Source organism: Macaca nemestrina, chromosome 7 (genome assembly GCF_043159975.1).
Source record: "Macaca nemestrina isolate mMacNem1 chromosome 7, mMacNem.hap1, whole genome shotgun sequence".
NCBI classification, from domain to species: domain Eukaryota; kingdom Metazoa; phylum Chordata; class Mammalia; order Primates; family Cercopithecidae; genus Macaca; species Macaca nemestrina.
Genome location: NC_092131.1, coordinates 36730126 through 36745741, shown reverse-complemented (window position 1 = coordinate 36745741; position 15616 = coordinate 36730126). Strand labels below are relative to the sequence as shown.

Here is a 15616-nt window from a genome sequence, read left to right as displayed (position 1 = left end):
TGGAAAGAAGCTGCTGTGTGGAAAAGGGCAGCACTGCCTCACCTGCCACAGAGAGGGCTTTCGGAGTCAAAGGAAACCCACCTATTGGAAATGAACAATCTAGCCATCCAGTTTTCTAAGAGCTGAGGAATTCAAGCAGAGGGAAAAGAGACTGATAATATGTATTAATCAATGTGAGTTACTCTTTCTTCCATCAATTCTTTTTGAACATTTACAGATTGCCCCTAAGCTGAATCCCATGGCCCCATCCTCAAACAGTTTATATGAGAGTGAGACCATCAGTCAGAATGGGTTGGACTATTCCTGGTAACAAACAACCCCACAGTCTTGGGGCCTTAACATAACAAAGGCTCATCTTGCAAATGCTTCATATCCAATGAGGGTCTGCTCTGCTCCACAAAATCACTCAGGGGCTCAGGGCGATGGAGAATCCACTATCTTTCACCTGCCCTAGTCATTGCAGCAGGGGAAAAAACAGCTGGAGGTGGTCAGGTACCCACCCAGAAGTAAATTCCAACACTTCTGCTTACCTCTCACTGGGCAGAATCAGTCACATGACTTTACTAACTTCAAGGAGCCAGCAGATGTATGCTAAAAGAGAGAAACATGGATATAGTTGGATATTAAAAGATTTTACCACACTAAGACCACTCATTTATTCATTCACTTATTCTTGAATAAATATTTACAGAATGCTTACCGCATATCAAGCACTGGGCCAGACCCTAGGGATATAGCATCCCCAGAGCCGCTGCCTTTGCACAACACTAGAGAGAGCCATTAATATTACATTCATGCAAATAGTGCCCCCTGCAGGTGTGCAACACAGGAGCCCTGCTGTCTTTTACTTTTCTTGTTTATGTTATGTTTTATCATTACTATCTATCTTCCCCACCAGAAAGCAAAGTCAGAGAGCTGAGATTTTGTCTGAGTTGCTCATTGCTATATTTCTGGAGTTTATCATAGTGTCTAGTGACCTCAATAAATATTTAAGTAAATGACTGAAAATGAAAAATTATTGACTATGTTCCCTATCAGTTCCTGCCTTCATGGAGCTTATAATCTACTGAGTTGGGAGTTGTGTAAACAATTAGCTGAAGTATTGAGAAAAATCACGCACTAGACAGAGTGAAATACAGGTCAAGTAAAAACCTGGGCCACGTGCCTTGGGAGCAGGAAAAAGCTGGGGATCATTTTTGACCATGAGTAGGATCAGAGAGATGAACCTTGTTTTGAAGGTGAAAAATGAAGATCCAGAGAGGTTCGCAGGGGTCCTACCCATCAAGGGGTGAGCAGCAAGGCAGGCACAAGAATCCTGCCCTACCTCGTGTTCTGGTATTTTTTCTTCTCCCTACACTAATAACTAACAAAGCTTTATATAGTCAGTCTTCCCTACCTGCTGGTTCCACATTCATGGATTCAATCAATTGCAGATTGAAAATATTTAAAAACAATAATAAAAATAATACAATTTTAAAAAACAATGCAGTGTAATCACCATTTGTATAGTGCTTACATTTTATTAGGTTTTAAAAGTAATCTAGAGATGATTTAAAGTACATGGGTGGATGTGTGTAGGTTATATGCAAATACTACACCATTTTATATTACGGACTTAAGCATCCTTGGATTTTGGTGTCCTGGGGCGAGGGGGTCCTGGAATCAATCCCCCTCAGATATCGAATGATGACTGTGTTTGTACAGCACTTTAACATTTTCCAACAGCTTTCATATACTACATATCTATAACTACTCTTTAAGGGTTAAAAGCCTTAAAAGTCTCTCCCTAGTCCCCACCCCACCATCCTACACCCAGCCTCAGAATTTGATCTTCTTTTGATGTCTCTTTGCCTCTGGGAGGAGATGTGGGATGTGTTTTGTTGTGAGGGTGGAGCATCCAGTTCTCCCCCTGCTGCCCTACCTCCCAGCACTTGCCCCCATGCCTGTTCCCCAGCTGCTCAGAAGCACCGCATAGAAGAGGCAGCTTTTCCGAAGGGCATCTGCAGAGCACATGGGAGGGCTCTGTCCCAGCCGTGATGGACAGAGAAAGGTGGAGGATGTCTGAACCAAAACCTTCTTCCCCTGCAGGCAAGAAAAGGGCTCATTATTTTCACTTGAGCTTGCAAGTAAAAACAATTACATAAGCTTCCCATCTGGCTTCCAAAGCACTTTTGAAACAATTCCATTGCAAGTCCTTTCATTTTATGGGGGCTCTAAAGACAGGGCACAGTTAGAGTTTATCATTGGGAATCTTTGTCCCAATGTGTGGCCTTTGGCCTCACTCCTGTCTCTCTGTCCTTTTCTCTCTCACTTGCCTGCCTTCCGTTTCTGCAAATCTCTCCTCCATGAGGGCTCAGCCAAGGCTCTATTCAGTCTAACAAGCATTTCCTTAGAGCCCACTGTCCACCAGGCCCCTGCTTGGTACTGGAGATTCCAGGATGGGCAGGACAAAGCCAGAGGCTCACGGAGCTTAAAAGGGGTGAGGCCCATTCATGACACCCTCCGGAGATGCCTGCTTTCATCCTATTCCACCTTCTACCCTTGCCCTTTCACAAAACATCTGTCTTCCTGAGATTCTACCATGAGCCAAGTAATGAGCTAAGAGTTGACATGCATTCTTTTTTTTTAGACAGTCTCACTCTGTCGCCTAGGCTGGAGTGCAATGGCATGATCTTGGCTCACTGTAACTGCCGCTGCAATTCAAGAATTCAATTCAAGAACTGAATTCGAGAATTCAAGCAATTCTCCTGCCTCAGCCTCCTGAGTAGCTGGGACTACAGGTACGCGCCACCATGCCTGGCTAATTTTTGTATTTTTAGTAGAGACAGGGTTTCACCATGTTGGCCGGGCTGGCCTCGAACTCCTGACAGGTGATCCACCCGCCTCAGCCTCCCAAAGTGCTGGGATTACAGGCACGAGCCACTGTGCCCAGCCGACATGCATTCTTTCATTTCATTTTCACAACAGTTATTCTCTTATTATGCCCATTTTTAGATAAAGAGACTATGGCTCAAGAGGTTATATAAGTTGCCTGAGGTCACACAGCTAGGAAAGGGCCCAGCCAGTATCCCCCCTACACAGCCTGCCTTCCGGCCCCATCCTCCTCCTGGGCCATGCTGTCTCCACCAAAATGCTCAGAATAAAAAGAACAAAGAACAAAGAACTGGACAGAGCATTTGCACCATCTCTACCACTCCTCTCTTTTGAGAATTGGCTTTTTCTTTTCTAAATTGGCAAGTAAAGATTGTGTATATTTATGGTATAAAACATGATGTTTATATATATACACACACACACATTGTAGAATGGCTAAATCAAGCTATTTAACATATGCATTACCTCACACACTTATTTTTTGTAGTGAGAACACTTAAGATCTACTCTCTTAGCAATTTTCAAATATACAATATATTGTTATTAACTATGAGAGTTTGCTTTTTTAAAAAAGTCTAGTGATTCTTTCTAAAAACCAAGGACTTGTGTACCTTAGAGATCATTGTCTCCTCATCTCCCTGCAGTTTTAAAAACCAGATGTTTTGATCACTCCTTTTTTTTTTTTTTTTTTTTTGAGACAAGGTCTTGCTTTGTCACCCAGACTGAAGTGCAGTGGCTCAGTGGAGCAATCGCAGCTCACTGCAGCCTCCACCTCCCTGGTTCAAGCAATTCTCCCACCTCAGCCTCCAGAGTAGCTGGGACTACAGGTATGCACCACCACGTTGGCCTAATTTTTGTATTTTTTGTAGAGATGGGTGTCCCACTATGTTGCCCAGGCTGATCTCAAACTCCTGGGCTCAGGGGATTTTGTATTTTTTTAGAGACGGGGATCCCACTATGTTGCCCAGGCTGATCTCAAACTTCTGGGCTCAGGGGATCTGCCTGCCTCAGCCTCCCAAAGTGTTAGGTTACAGGTGTGAGCCACTGTGCTGTCTTGATGATTTCTTTACTCCCTAGAGAGCAGAGAAGGCTTTCCTGCCTAGCCTGTAGCCTCGGTCTTAGAAGTCATCTCTGGAGTCCAGCAAGCCTCACAGATGCTGGGCTAACTTTTTACATCCTTTGAGGGGGTCTCGATGATCTAAGTAAGAAGAGGCACACACTGCCAGTTTACTGCCAAGCTTCACTCTTAGCCCTCCTTTACCCCACAGTGCTCTGGGGAGGGGAGGAGATGGCAAAGACCCTCCCCAGGATGGTTTCTGAAGGGTCACATCCAGCATTGGAAAGCGCTGGAGGGCAACGTGTTGGTCTGAGTGTAATCCGCATGTGCGTGTGGGTTTCAAGCATCCTCCTAAACAAGCCAAATGTCCAGGAAAGGATAGAATCCACAGTAAGATTTTGTAATTTTGGTGTCTAAAGCTGTCTTCATTTTTTTTTTTTATTCCACCTCGTCCACCCACTCCAGCCAGCTCAAATTCCCTGTGCCAAAAGTATGGAGAAACGAAGATGTCAGGAACGTGTGAGAACTCCCCCAGACGGTCTTTCGGAGTCACCCTGCCCTCCCAGACAATTTTGGTGCTGGCTGCCTCCAAGAACCTGACTCTCTCAGTCTCTTACTATTTCACTCCGTGGGTCAAGTCTATGCAAAGCCTTCACGCTGAGCCTTGCCTTGCAGGCAGCCTTTGTGAGGCAGTCATCATGGCTCAGCTAACTGCAGCAGGAAGAGATAAACATGGAACTAAAAGCACAGCAGCTGGGATTCCAGGAAAGCGGGAAGTTCTGCAGTTAGCATCAGGTTAGTTTACCAGTGAGAGTGGAGCTGGGTCATAGGCCCAGGTTCAGGGTAAGGACCTTGAGATGGTTTGGCTGTGTCCCCACCTGAATCTTATCTTGGATTGTAGCTCTCATGTGTTGTGGGAGGGACCGGGTGGGAGACGACTGAATCATGGGCATGGTTTCCCCCATACTGTTCTTATGGTAGTGAATAAGTCTCATGAGATCTGCTGGTTTTATAAGGAGTTTCCCCTTTTGCTTGGCTCTCATTCTCTCTTGCCTGCCGCCATGTAAAATGTGCCTTTCACCTTCCACCGTGATTGTGAGGCCTCCTCAGCCATGTGGAACTGTGAGTTCATTAAACCTCTTTTTCTTTATAAATTACCCAGTCTCGGGTATGTCTTTATCAGCAACATGAGAACAGATTCATACGAACCCCTGTCTCTGAGAAGTCCAGTTCTAGAAGGACTGAGTTACTGGGGCAAGACTCATATGGCACATGGTGAAAAACAATACCCTGTTGCAACAATCCAGATGGGCATTTTATTGTCTCATCCACGGCTTTTTTTTTTTTTTAGAACTGGGACTTCATGTCAGAGTCTTAGAAGCAACAAGAGTAACTCAATGCTGAATACTGGAAAATTAAAGCTGAGCTACAGAAATGTCTCCAGCTAAAGTCAGGCATACTGGACACTCTTTTTCTAGGACTAACTCCCCAGTTAGTACACACCCCTCACAGTTACTTTCCCCACATGTTCCCACCCCAGTAGCTCCTATGGCTACTACAGAATCATCAGCTATTTTGGGCCCCAGGTGATTGGTCCAAGGGTGACCTGTGACGAAAGATAGGCCAAACCAGGGCCCTTTCCAGAGATGTTTAGACTTGGGGCTCAAGTCTTTGAGACAGCTTCTCTCTGGTGACTGTAGCAGACCCTGTCAATGTCCAACACCTGTCCCCTCATCATTGCTGACTCAATGTGACATGCATCTGTTCTGACTTCACATAATACATGCCCTTTAATGGATTCTCTGCACACTCTATGGACCAACACGTTCTTCAGATCATTAATGTGCCATTAATCATCTGATATTCCTGCTTCCTTTCCACTTGCATTTTGCTCTGTTAAATGCCAAAAGATCAAGAATAATTTAGTCATTTTTTTTCCCACTGGGTTTCACACAGCTTCCTTCAGAGCAGTCAAAAAATTCTTACTTAATTTTGAAGCAAAAGAATCCCTGAAACTCTATAGCCCCTCCCCAGTATCCAGAACCTTTCCTGGTATTTGGAGCTTCTGAGTAGCCTTTTTAAATACCAGACACCTGAGTCAAACCCTAGTTAGTGTCAGTAAAAACTGCTCAAGCTTGAAGTTAGGTGAACTTCAAATAAACTGTCTTTCTAAAGAAACAGACTGATTCTGACACAGAACCACATTTAGCTATTTTTGTGCTATGCATTTGCCCCATCTAGTAGATTATAAACTTTTGGAGGAGAAGAAATGAGTGTCAGGTATCTTTGTATTCCTTGGCTCAGTACCTTACACTGAGTAAATATTTAATAAGTACAACTTTGCTACGTAAATGTATCATTCAATCACATTCTCTATGTTAAGTATAAAATTACTGATTTAAGCATCATGAATCAAATAGATAACCCCACTAGGATATATTTTAAGTTGGGCTGTTATAGACCTAATGGGTGGTTTTATAATGGACCCCCAATATTAATAAAATTCAGCAAAACTAATTGGCACTTTACTTTTGCATATAGCTCATCCAACTGCTAAGAGCCAAGTTTCCAAGTATGTAACCCACATAGGGAAAATCCTCTGCCTTCCCCATCAAAGAGGGTTTAACTCGTTGATGGAATAGTGAAATCTCTCTGGCTAAGCAGAAATGGAACCTGCCCAAGGGGAGGAGACACTTTGAATGATCAGGGAGTAATTGGTCAGTCTGGCATAGGCCAGTGTTCAATTAGAAACAGGAGAGAGCCCTTCCTACTGCCTCAATCCAGAAAGCAGGAGTCATGGCACCCCTGAAAGATGCTCTGGGGAGAACCCATAGGAAGTAGATACGGAGAGGTCCTGCTGGGTGGCAGATCCAATAGGACACGAGTGGAGACGGAATAACCCCACAAGCCCATGGAGAGAAGCAACAGCTCTCGGGACAATGTGGGCTTCCAAAGGCCTGGGACCCAAGGTTACTCCAGCTTCCCACTTCCTACTGCAGGCAGACTCCCACCCACAGCAGGCCAGGCGCCCCATGTGAAGTCTTCTACAGCCCTTAGATTTTTGTGAAGGGAGAAGAGGCAGTCCACTCTCAGAGGAACACAGGGACAGGGGCACAGAAATTCCTACCTCTTGTGGGCCAAGAGAGGAAATTACAGGGCCTGAGGCAGAGAAACACTGTGCTATGCACCTCCACGTTGACTCTACTTCCAGGGAGACAACCTGGCTGAGAGGTGCACACACACAGATGAACGTGTAGGATGCTGGGTGACTCAGCGGAAGCACAGAGTTGGGGAGAAGCCTCTGCTCCCCATGGACTCTCTGGGCTTCAAATCTTCCCAGCTCTATCTGGTACTGGGATAGGTCCCACTGCTGGAGGCCATCCGTGGTTCACCCAGTGGCCACTCCACCCTCCAATGGTAATGGCACCCCGGTTTTCCTCTGGGGACCCAGCCTTCCCCCATGTTCAATCCTTGTGGCCTCATCTTCCTGCTCTAGAAGTAGACACACATGCCCTGTGCTGGCCAAACAGTGGGTTCCATCTCCCTGGCCATTGCACTCATTTAAGGGGAGGACATGTGACCAAAGCTCAAATGGTCAGCCCAGCATTCATGGCTGGAATGGAGGAAAGAGGCACCCTTTTTCCATGGGGTGAGGCCAGAGATTTGGGTTGGGAGTGGGAAAGCGAAGGGCATTGTGTGGGGAGTGGCTGCCTGAGAATGAAACCAAACAGGGAGGTCAAGGGAAACAACACAGCCTTGGCTCAATCCACTACATCAGCCAAGAAACCTGCTGTGCTTAAACCAGATTGGGTTTTTAGTGCTTACAACTAAATGAGCTCTTCATTTAAATACAACTGCTAATGGTCCTCCTACTAGAAAAGAGAACAAAAGGGAGGAACAAGCCCTGTGCCACTGAGTGACATTACCATGGTGGCCACTTTGAAGGGTCCCCGTTTCATGCCTTTCGCTTTCCTCCTCCAACAGCATTCGCCACCCAGGCAATAGTCCTTTGAAAGGCAGCTTGTGAATCCCAACAACCAGGGAGCGTGCCGCTTTCCTCCCCACCTGCCCCCTTGCGTCATGGTGTCCGATGGTGGAGCGGAGGGCTTTCTGTGAGTGTACTTAAATACCTTCAGAGCCAGTTTTAGACTTTTCATTCCATAGACCAGAAAATTGCTGAAATTAGTAGACATTTGAAGTGGCTCTTCCTCAAGCCCAGAAAAGATTTCTGCTGTTGCTATGTTTAAAAGCCCAGCAGCAAGTTGTTTTGGCTTATGTCTTATTGTTATATAATAAACATGATAAGCTCTGTGAGCTCTGAACACTGGTTGCAAGGATGAAAATCGAGGCCTCACAATAATAAGTGCCCTGGAGATGCTTTGTAGAGGGCGGGAGGAAGATAATAGTTTTCTGTGAGTGTTCAAATAACAATGTGTGTAGTAGATTCAAAATTGCTATGTAAATTCCCAAAGGAAACAGTAGAGGAAAAAAGAAGGCGGTTATGGATTAAAATGAAGAGGTTATATATTAATGTGAGGGAAAAATGTAATCAACAACCAAATGAGAGCTAGTTTTAATAAGACAGTGGACCCAGGACAGGTGGACTGATCCATTGTAGAAAGGAGATAAGCTTTCTATGCTATGTAACAAATTACTATAAACCTAGCCACTTAATGAAACACAAATTTGTGATCACCTAAGAGCTCAGAGCAGCCCCCAGTGACAGCCAGCAAGAAAGTGAGGCAGAAGTGCAGGTGTGGTGTGGCTGGGTTCTCTGCATAGAGTCTCATGAGGTTAGCATCAAGAATTTGGTTGCTTGTGGTTGTAGGACTGAGTTGCCCACCTCCTGCTGGCTGTTACTGGGGACTGCTCAGCTCCTGGAGGCCTCTCCCATTTTCTCATCCTGTAGCCCTCTTACAATGTAGCTACTGGCTCCTTCAAGAAAAATTCCTCTCATGTCTCCAATCTGTCTTCTTTGATCTCTAACCTCTACACCTTCTTTTAAAGAGTTCACCTGATTAGGTCAGGCCCACCCACTCAAGGGATGGGATTACACAGGTTGTACACACTGGGTGAGGGAATCTTGGGGGCCACTTTAGAATTCTATTACAGTGATCAAACTTTTGTGCCAAAGCGGGGACCCAAAATGTGTAATTTTAATGCACTACATTATGGGCTGAGTGTTTGTGCCTTGCCTCACCCCAATTCATTTGTTGAAGTTCTAACTCCCAGTGTGATGGTATTTGATGGTATTCTTCCTTTGTGAAGTAATTTGGTTTACATGAGGTCATGAGGGTGGGCTCCCATGATGAGATTAGTGTCTTATAAGAAAAGGAATAGAGACCACCTACTCTCTCTCTCTCTTTCTCTCTGTCACATGAAGAACACAGTGAGAAGGCAATCATCTGTAAAGCAGGAAGAGAGCCTTCCCCAGGAGCTGAATCTGCCAACATCTTGATCTTGGACTTCCCAGCCTCCAGAATCTTCAGAGAGAAATGCCTGTTGTCTGAGCCACCGTATGTTACCCTGTTACAGCAGCCTGAGCTAAGATGATATGGAGGCCCAGTTAATCTACCTCGACATGAACCTTTCGTAACACAGGCTGGACAAAGGCTGTGAAAACACTCAGTATCTAGAGTTTTCCACTGTGTGTGTCCTTCCCTGTACACTTTATTTGCTTATGCCCTTATTCATTCAACAAAGGAGCTCCTTTACTTTTCTTCTCTTTTTTTCTTTTTTTTTTTTTTCTTGAGACAGGGTTTCACCATGTTAGCCAGGTTGAGCTTGAACTCCTGACCTCAAGCAATCCACCTGCCAAGGCCTCCCAAAGTGCTGGGACTACAGACATGAGCCACTGTGCCTGGCCAAGGAGCTCCTATTGTCCTCTCTGCACTGTGCTTGACCCCAGGGCCAGGATTAGGCTGGGGCCAATGAGGCATTGAGCAGACAAAGTTTAAGGAGAAACTCATTTGCACAATCCTGAGAGTGAGTGCCACCTGGCATTGCCTGCCCTCAACCCCCTCCTGGCCCTTCCAGGCATAGAGGAAACAAAGTTTTTTTTAAGCCACTTTCTTCCTCAAGACACCTACAGGTTAAGAGGTCAGAAACAGGGCATACCACACTGGCCTTTGGAACTTCAATTGCTCACTTCACAAGAGCACAAAGTGTCCCCTAAGAAGAGCAGCTGAGTATAATGGAAAAAGTTAAGTGGCCTCTTCTGACCCTTGATGATTCAAAAGTTTAGAGTCATTTTTAACACTATTCAAAGAAAACGTGACACTCACACAAACTTGACGCTACATGTCATTGAATCACAGCTCTAAAGAAACCGACAGGCCGGATGCGGTGGCTCACGCCTGTAATCCCAGCACTTTGGGAGGCTGAGGCGGGTGGCTCATGAGGTCAAGAGATCGAGACCATCCTGGACAACATGGTGAAACCCCGTCTCTAGTAAAAATACAAAAAATTAGCCGGGCATGGTGGTTGGGCCCCTGTAGTCCCAGCTACTTGGGAGGCTGAGGCAGGAGAATCACTTGAACCCGGGAGGCAGAGGTTGCAGTGAGCCGAGATGACGTCACTACACTCCAGCCTGGGTGACAGAGCAAGCCTCCATCTCAAAAAAAAAAAAAAAAGAAAAAGAAAAAGAAACCTTCACCACCTCTTGCTCCATTGAAATGTTCGTACAGTTTTCTCACATTCCACAAAACATTCCACGTTTGTTTCCCAGGCACAAGGTAACTGCTTCTTTCACCCGTTTTTTTCCCATCTCTTTCTGTTTTTGGTTTGTTTTTATGAGACAAGATTTCACTGTGTCACCCAGGCTGGAGTGCAATAGTGCAATCTCAGCTCACTGCAGCCTCAGCCTCCTGGGGTCAATCGATTCTCCCACCTCAGCCTCCCAAGTAGCTGGGACAACAGGCATGCACAACCATGCCCAGCTGATTTTGTATTGGAAAGGGGCCCCAATCCAGACCCCAAGAGAGGGTTCCTGGATCTCGTACAAGAAAGAATTCAAGGCAAATCCACAGAGGAAAGTGAAAGCCAGTTTACTAAATGAGTAAAAGAATGGCTACTCCATAGGCAGAAAAGTCCCGAACGCTGGGGCTGCCTGTTTTTATGGTTATTTCTTGATTGTATGCGAAACAATGGATGGATTATTCATGCCTCTCCTTTTTACACCATATAGAGTAAATTCCTGATGTTGCCATGGCATTTGTACACTGTCATGGCACTGGTGGGAGTGTAGCAGTAAGAACCACCAGAGGTCACTCTCATTACCGTCTTGGTTTTGGTGGGTTTTAGCTGGCTTCTTTACTGCAAACTGTTTTATCAGCAAGGTCTTTGTGACCTGTATCTTGTTCCTACCGCTATCCCATCCTGTGATTTACAATGTTTAACTGTGTGGGAACGAAGCCCAGGAGGTCTCCGCCTTATTTCACACAACCCCTATTCAAGATGGAATTGCTCTGGTTCAACCGCCTCTGACGATTTTGGTTTTTGTAGATACAAGGTCTCACTATGTTGCCCAGGTTGGTCTTGAACACCTAGAACCCCTAGAATCACTCAAGTGATTCTCCTGCCTTGGCCTCCCAAAGTGCTGGGATTATAGACATGAGTCACCGCATTCAACCTCTCTCTGTCTTTACCATTTTAGTCAGCTGGGCCACTTGTTAAAAGACTCTAAATCTCTTTTTCCTCTGACTTCCATTCACAATGCAGAGCTGAGCCGCTCACCACTCCATAGTGTGTCCGAAATTGGTGGGTTCTTGGTCTGGCTGACTTCAAGATTGCAGCCGTGGACCCTCACGCTGAGTGTTACAGTTCTTAAAGATGGTGTATCCGGAGTTTGTTCCTTCTTCCCGGTGGGTTCGTGGTCTCGCTGGCTTCAGGAGCGAAGTTGCAGACCCTCCCAGTAAATGTTACAGCCCATAAAGGCAGCGTGGACTCAAGTGTGAGCAGCAGCAAGATTTACCACAACAGCAAAACAACAAAGCTGCCACAGGATGCAGACACACTCACTGGGGCAACCTGCTTTTATTCCCTTATCTGACCCCACCCAAATCCTGCTGATTGGTCCATTTCACAGAGAGCTGATTGGTCTATTTTACAGAGAGCTGATTGGTCCGTTTTGACAGAATGCTGATTGGTGTGTTTACAATCATTGAGCTAGACACAGTGCTAGACAGAAAAGTTCTGGAAGTCCTCACTGGGTTAGCTAGATACAGAGTACCAATTGGTGTATTTATGAACCTTGAGCCAGACACAGTGTACTGATTGGTGTATTTACAAACCCTGAGCTACACACAGAGTGCTGATTGGTGCGTTTATAATCCTTGAGCTAGACACAGAGTGCTAGACAGAAAAGTGCTCCAAGTCCACACTAGGTTGGTTAGATACAGAGTACCAGTTGGTGTATTTATAAACCTTGAGCTAGACACAGAGTGCTGATTGGTGCATTTATGATCCCTTAGCTAGACATAAAAGTTCCCCAAGTCCCCACCAGACTCAGGAGCCCAACTGGCCTCCCCCGCACGGAAGCTGCAGGCAGAGCTGTCTGCCAGTCCTAAGCCACGCCTGCACTCCTCAGCCCTTGGGCGGTCGATGGGACAGGGCGCCAGGGAGCAGGGGGCGGCACCCATCAGGGAGGCTTGGGTCGTGTGGGAGCCTATGGGGGAGGGAGGGCTTGGGCATGGCAGGCTGCAGGTCCTGTGCCCTGCCCCTCGGTGAGGCAGCTGAGGCCAGGCGAGAATTTGAGCTCAGCGCCGGCAGTGCTGGGGGACCTGGCGCTACCTCCGCAGCTGGTGGTCCAGGTGCTAAGCCCCTCACTGCCCTGGGCCGGCAGCGCCGGCTGGCAGCTCCGAGTGCGGGGCCTGCGGAGACCGCGCCCGCTGGAACTCACGCTGGCCCGCGAGCACCACACGCAGCCCCGGTTCCCACCCGCGCCTGTTCCTCCACACCTCCCTGCAAGCAGAGGGAGGCGGCTCCGGCCTCTGCCAACCCAGAGAGGGGCTCCCACAGTGCAGTGGCAGGCTGAAGGGCTCCTCAAGCGCTGCCAGAGTGGATGCCAAGGCCAAGGAGGCGCCAAGAGCGAGGGCTGCTAGCACGTTGCCACCTCTCAGTAGGTTGTCTAGAATTTCTCTTCCCTGGCTAACAAGCCACTGGCTCTGTTGAGTGTCCGTGGGGTCCTGTGGATCCTGTGGTGCAAAGGCTGAGACCTCAGCCCCAAAGCAGAGCCCAGAACAGGAGACCACCACCAAGGCCTCTTGCTTGGATTTTTGGTTTCTTTCGGTGAAACCTTCACTCACTGTTCTCACTCACCCTGCTAAGTGGGAAAATGAGCCCATATGAAAATAGTCTTGGGACTGGGAGCCCTGCTAAACCCTTGTTCAGGTTAAACTCCATTAAGTGACAGAGAACAGACCTGACTGAACTTGATCTCCCAGGATATTTCTCTGTGTGGAGAGCCTAACCAGGAAAAATGTTAAACAGATCACTCAGCTGATGACAAATATATGTGATCAATTCCGAGCCTCAGCCACAGAAGGGACTTGATGGGTTGGACCTTGACACCACCCCTTCCCCCACTGTCCCCACTGCCTTGGTCTAAATCTGCATCTTGTAGAATTCTTTGCACAACAGCAGACCTATTGTGAGGACTTCCCTTCTCCCTAACCCCATTCCTCTAGCAAGTAAGATGTTTACTTCCAGTACTAGAAGGGGGCGGGCATGCAGGCAGAAATAGAAGGAATTCTAACCATAGCTAACCAAAGTCAGATTTCCAGGCCGCTCCACTTGCCGGGGTCTGCTTTAACCACTGGAACAAAGTAAACAAAAAGCTAGATTGTTGCATCCTGCTCTGAAGGTTAAAGTTTTGATTCAAGGCTTTCCTCTTCTGCGCCTCACAGCCTTTTGTTTCACTCTGATGCTATTATTTACTCATCCTTTTGCACAGGAAGTCAGTTAGTATAGACGAGAAGAACTTGAGACTGAGCCTCCACCTATGGTTTGTCAGAACCTAAGGAATGTCCTCATCTATAAAAGTAGGGAAATTATACTGGGCTTGCTGAGTTGGTTTGTGTGTGTAAACTATAAATGCTTGAAAACTATTACCCCTTTCAGAAAGGGTTACTACTGCTATTACTGTTATCTGCGACTTTATGTATATATTACTGATCTGTCTCCTCTACTAGGCTATGCATTTGAGAGCAAGAATTGCGTCTGTATTGCTAATGGCAATTCCAGTGCCTGACAAAGAGGAGGTGCTGTGGAGGCCAAAGCAACTCCATCTTGGATGCTAATCCATCACTTTAACTTCTGATTAACCCTTATTCTAGGAAGTCCTCTAAGATTTCCAGTTTATTTGATGTTCCTTGCGTGAGAGTAGGTACTTACTGTAAATCCTGCCCTGAGGTCAAAACAACCTTAATGTTATAGGACTTCAATTGTTCTACACATCCATTCTGAATCACATATACCCTTTCCCAATAGCATATAAGCCCTCGGCATGAGAATAATGGTACAGGATCCACCATCTTGCCTCACCGCTGCCTGAGACACAGACATGGCTTCTGTTTGTAAGTCCCTATTAAGTACATATTTCTGAGGAACTGGATATGTCAGCTTCTTTCTTTGGCCTCTCAGCTTCCTTGGACTTTTGGGGGTAGGTTTGCATAGGCCTGGCCCCCATGGAACAGGTGCTCCATCAAGGAGTAAGTGCTGAGCATTTAGATTTGGGCGAGGGGCAGCAGCCACCAGGAAAGAAGAGTCTACGCATAATTACCTGCCCTACTTCCTAAGCCAGGGGTTCTCAAATTCTTTGTGTTGAGGACACATTTGAAGAGGCGGATGCATTTGAAGAGGTGGGCACATTCAGACAACAGTGACTCAGCAATCATTGCAACTTAACCCCTACTACTGAAGAACATCTCATAATGCCTACAAAAGCAAACACTATGATCCCACCATTTACTGAGATGCGCTTCAGCACTATGGTTAGAAGGTGGAATGCTGACTGCCCGAATGTCCTTCCTCTAATATACACAAGAAGAATTCTCACCTGTCTAGTTAGCCACTATATTTCTTGGTCCCTGGCTTAACAACACACCTCTTACCTCCTCACAGGTCTACATAGTGCGTTGGCGTGCAGTCATGTTTCAGGCAGGCACTTCAAATTTGCCCTTGGAATTCCAGGATTTTGCTTTTGCAGTTTCTAATCGTCAACAATCCTGAAGGTCATTTGTAATTTTGCTGAGATGTCATTTCTTCCTTTTTTTTTTTTTTTTTTTTTTTGAGACAGAATCTAGCTCTGTCATCCAGACTGGAGTGCAGTGGCACAATCTCAGCTCACTGCAACCTCTGCCTCCCAGGTTCATGCAGTTCTGCCTCAGCCTCCTGAGTAGCTGAGATTATAGGCGTATCCCACCATGCCCAGCTAGTTTTTGTATTTTTAATAGAGACGGGGTTTCACCATGTTGGTAAGGCTGGTCTCGAACTCCTGAGCTCGTGATCCACCCACCTTGGCCTCCCAAAGTGCTGGGATTACAGGCATGAGCCACTGTGCCTGGCCTGAGATGTCAATTTTTAAAAATTAGTTTATAAGTAATACATAAGTATATGTGTATCCAAAAATGTCCATACAATAAAAAAATACGGAAGAAAACCTGTGGAAGTTTTCCTTTATTGGTA

At 46.3% G+C, this 15616-nt stretch overlaps 1 protein-coding gene and 1 long non-coding RNA gene across 3 annotated transcripts; both read right to left on the bottom strand.

Annotated features, from left to right (window-relative positions):
• Window positions 1–579: 579 nt before the first annotated feature.
• LOC105494309 (uncharacterized) lies at window positions 580–15102 on the bottom strand. 2 transcript variants are annotated; one of them, XR_011625767.1, is made up of 3 exons: window positions 15043–15102; window positions 1922–2082; window positions 580–591 (listed from the first exon to the last, which is right to left on the bottom strand). It is a non-coding gene; the product is annotated as an uncharacterized lncRNA (long non-coding RNA). The 2 variants fall into 2 exon arrangements; XR_011625768.1 differs by lacking the exon at window positions 15043–15102 and adding an exon at window positions 4549–4580.
• Window positions 7772–8833, bottom strand: LOC105494331 (uncharacterized). The gene is given in 3 exon segments (XM_071099443.1): window positions 7772–8065; window positions 8068–8385; window positions 8792–8833. Coding segments are annotated over 3 exon segments (654 nt in total).
• Window positions 15103–15616: the final 514 nt, after the last annotated feature.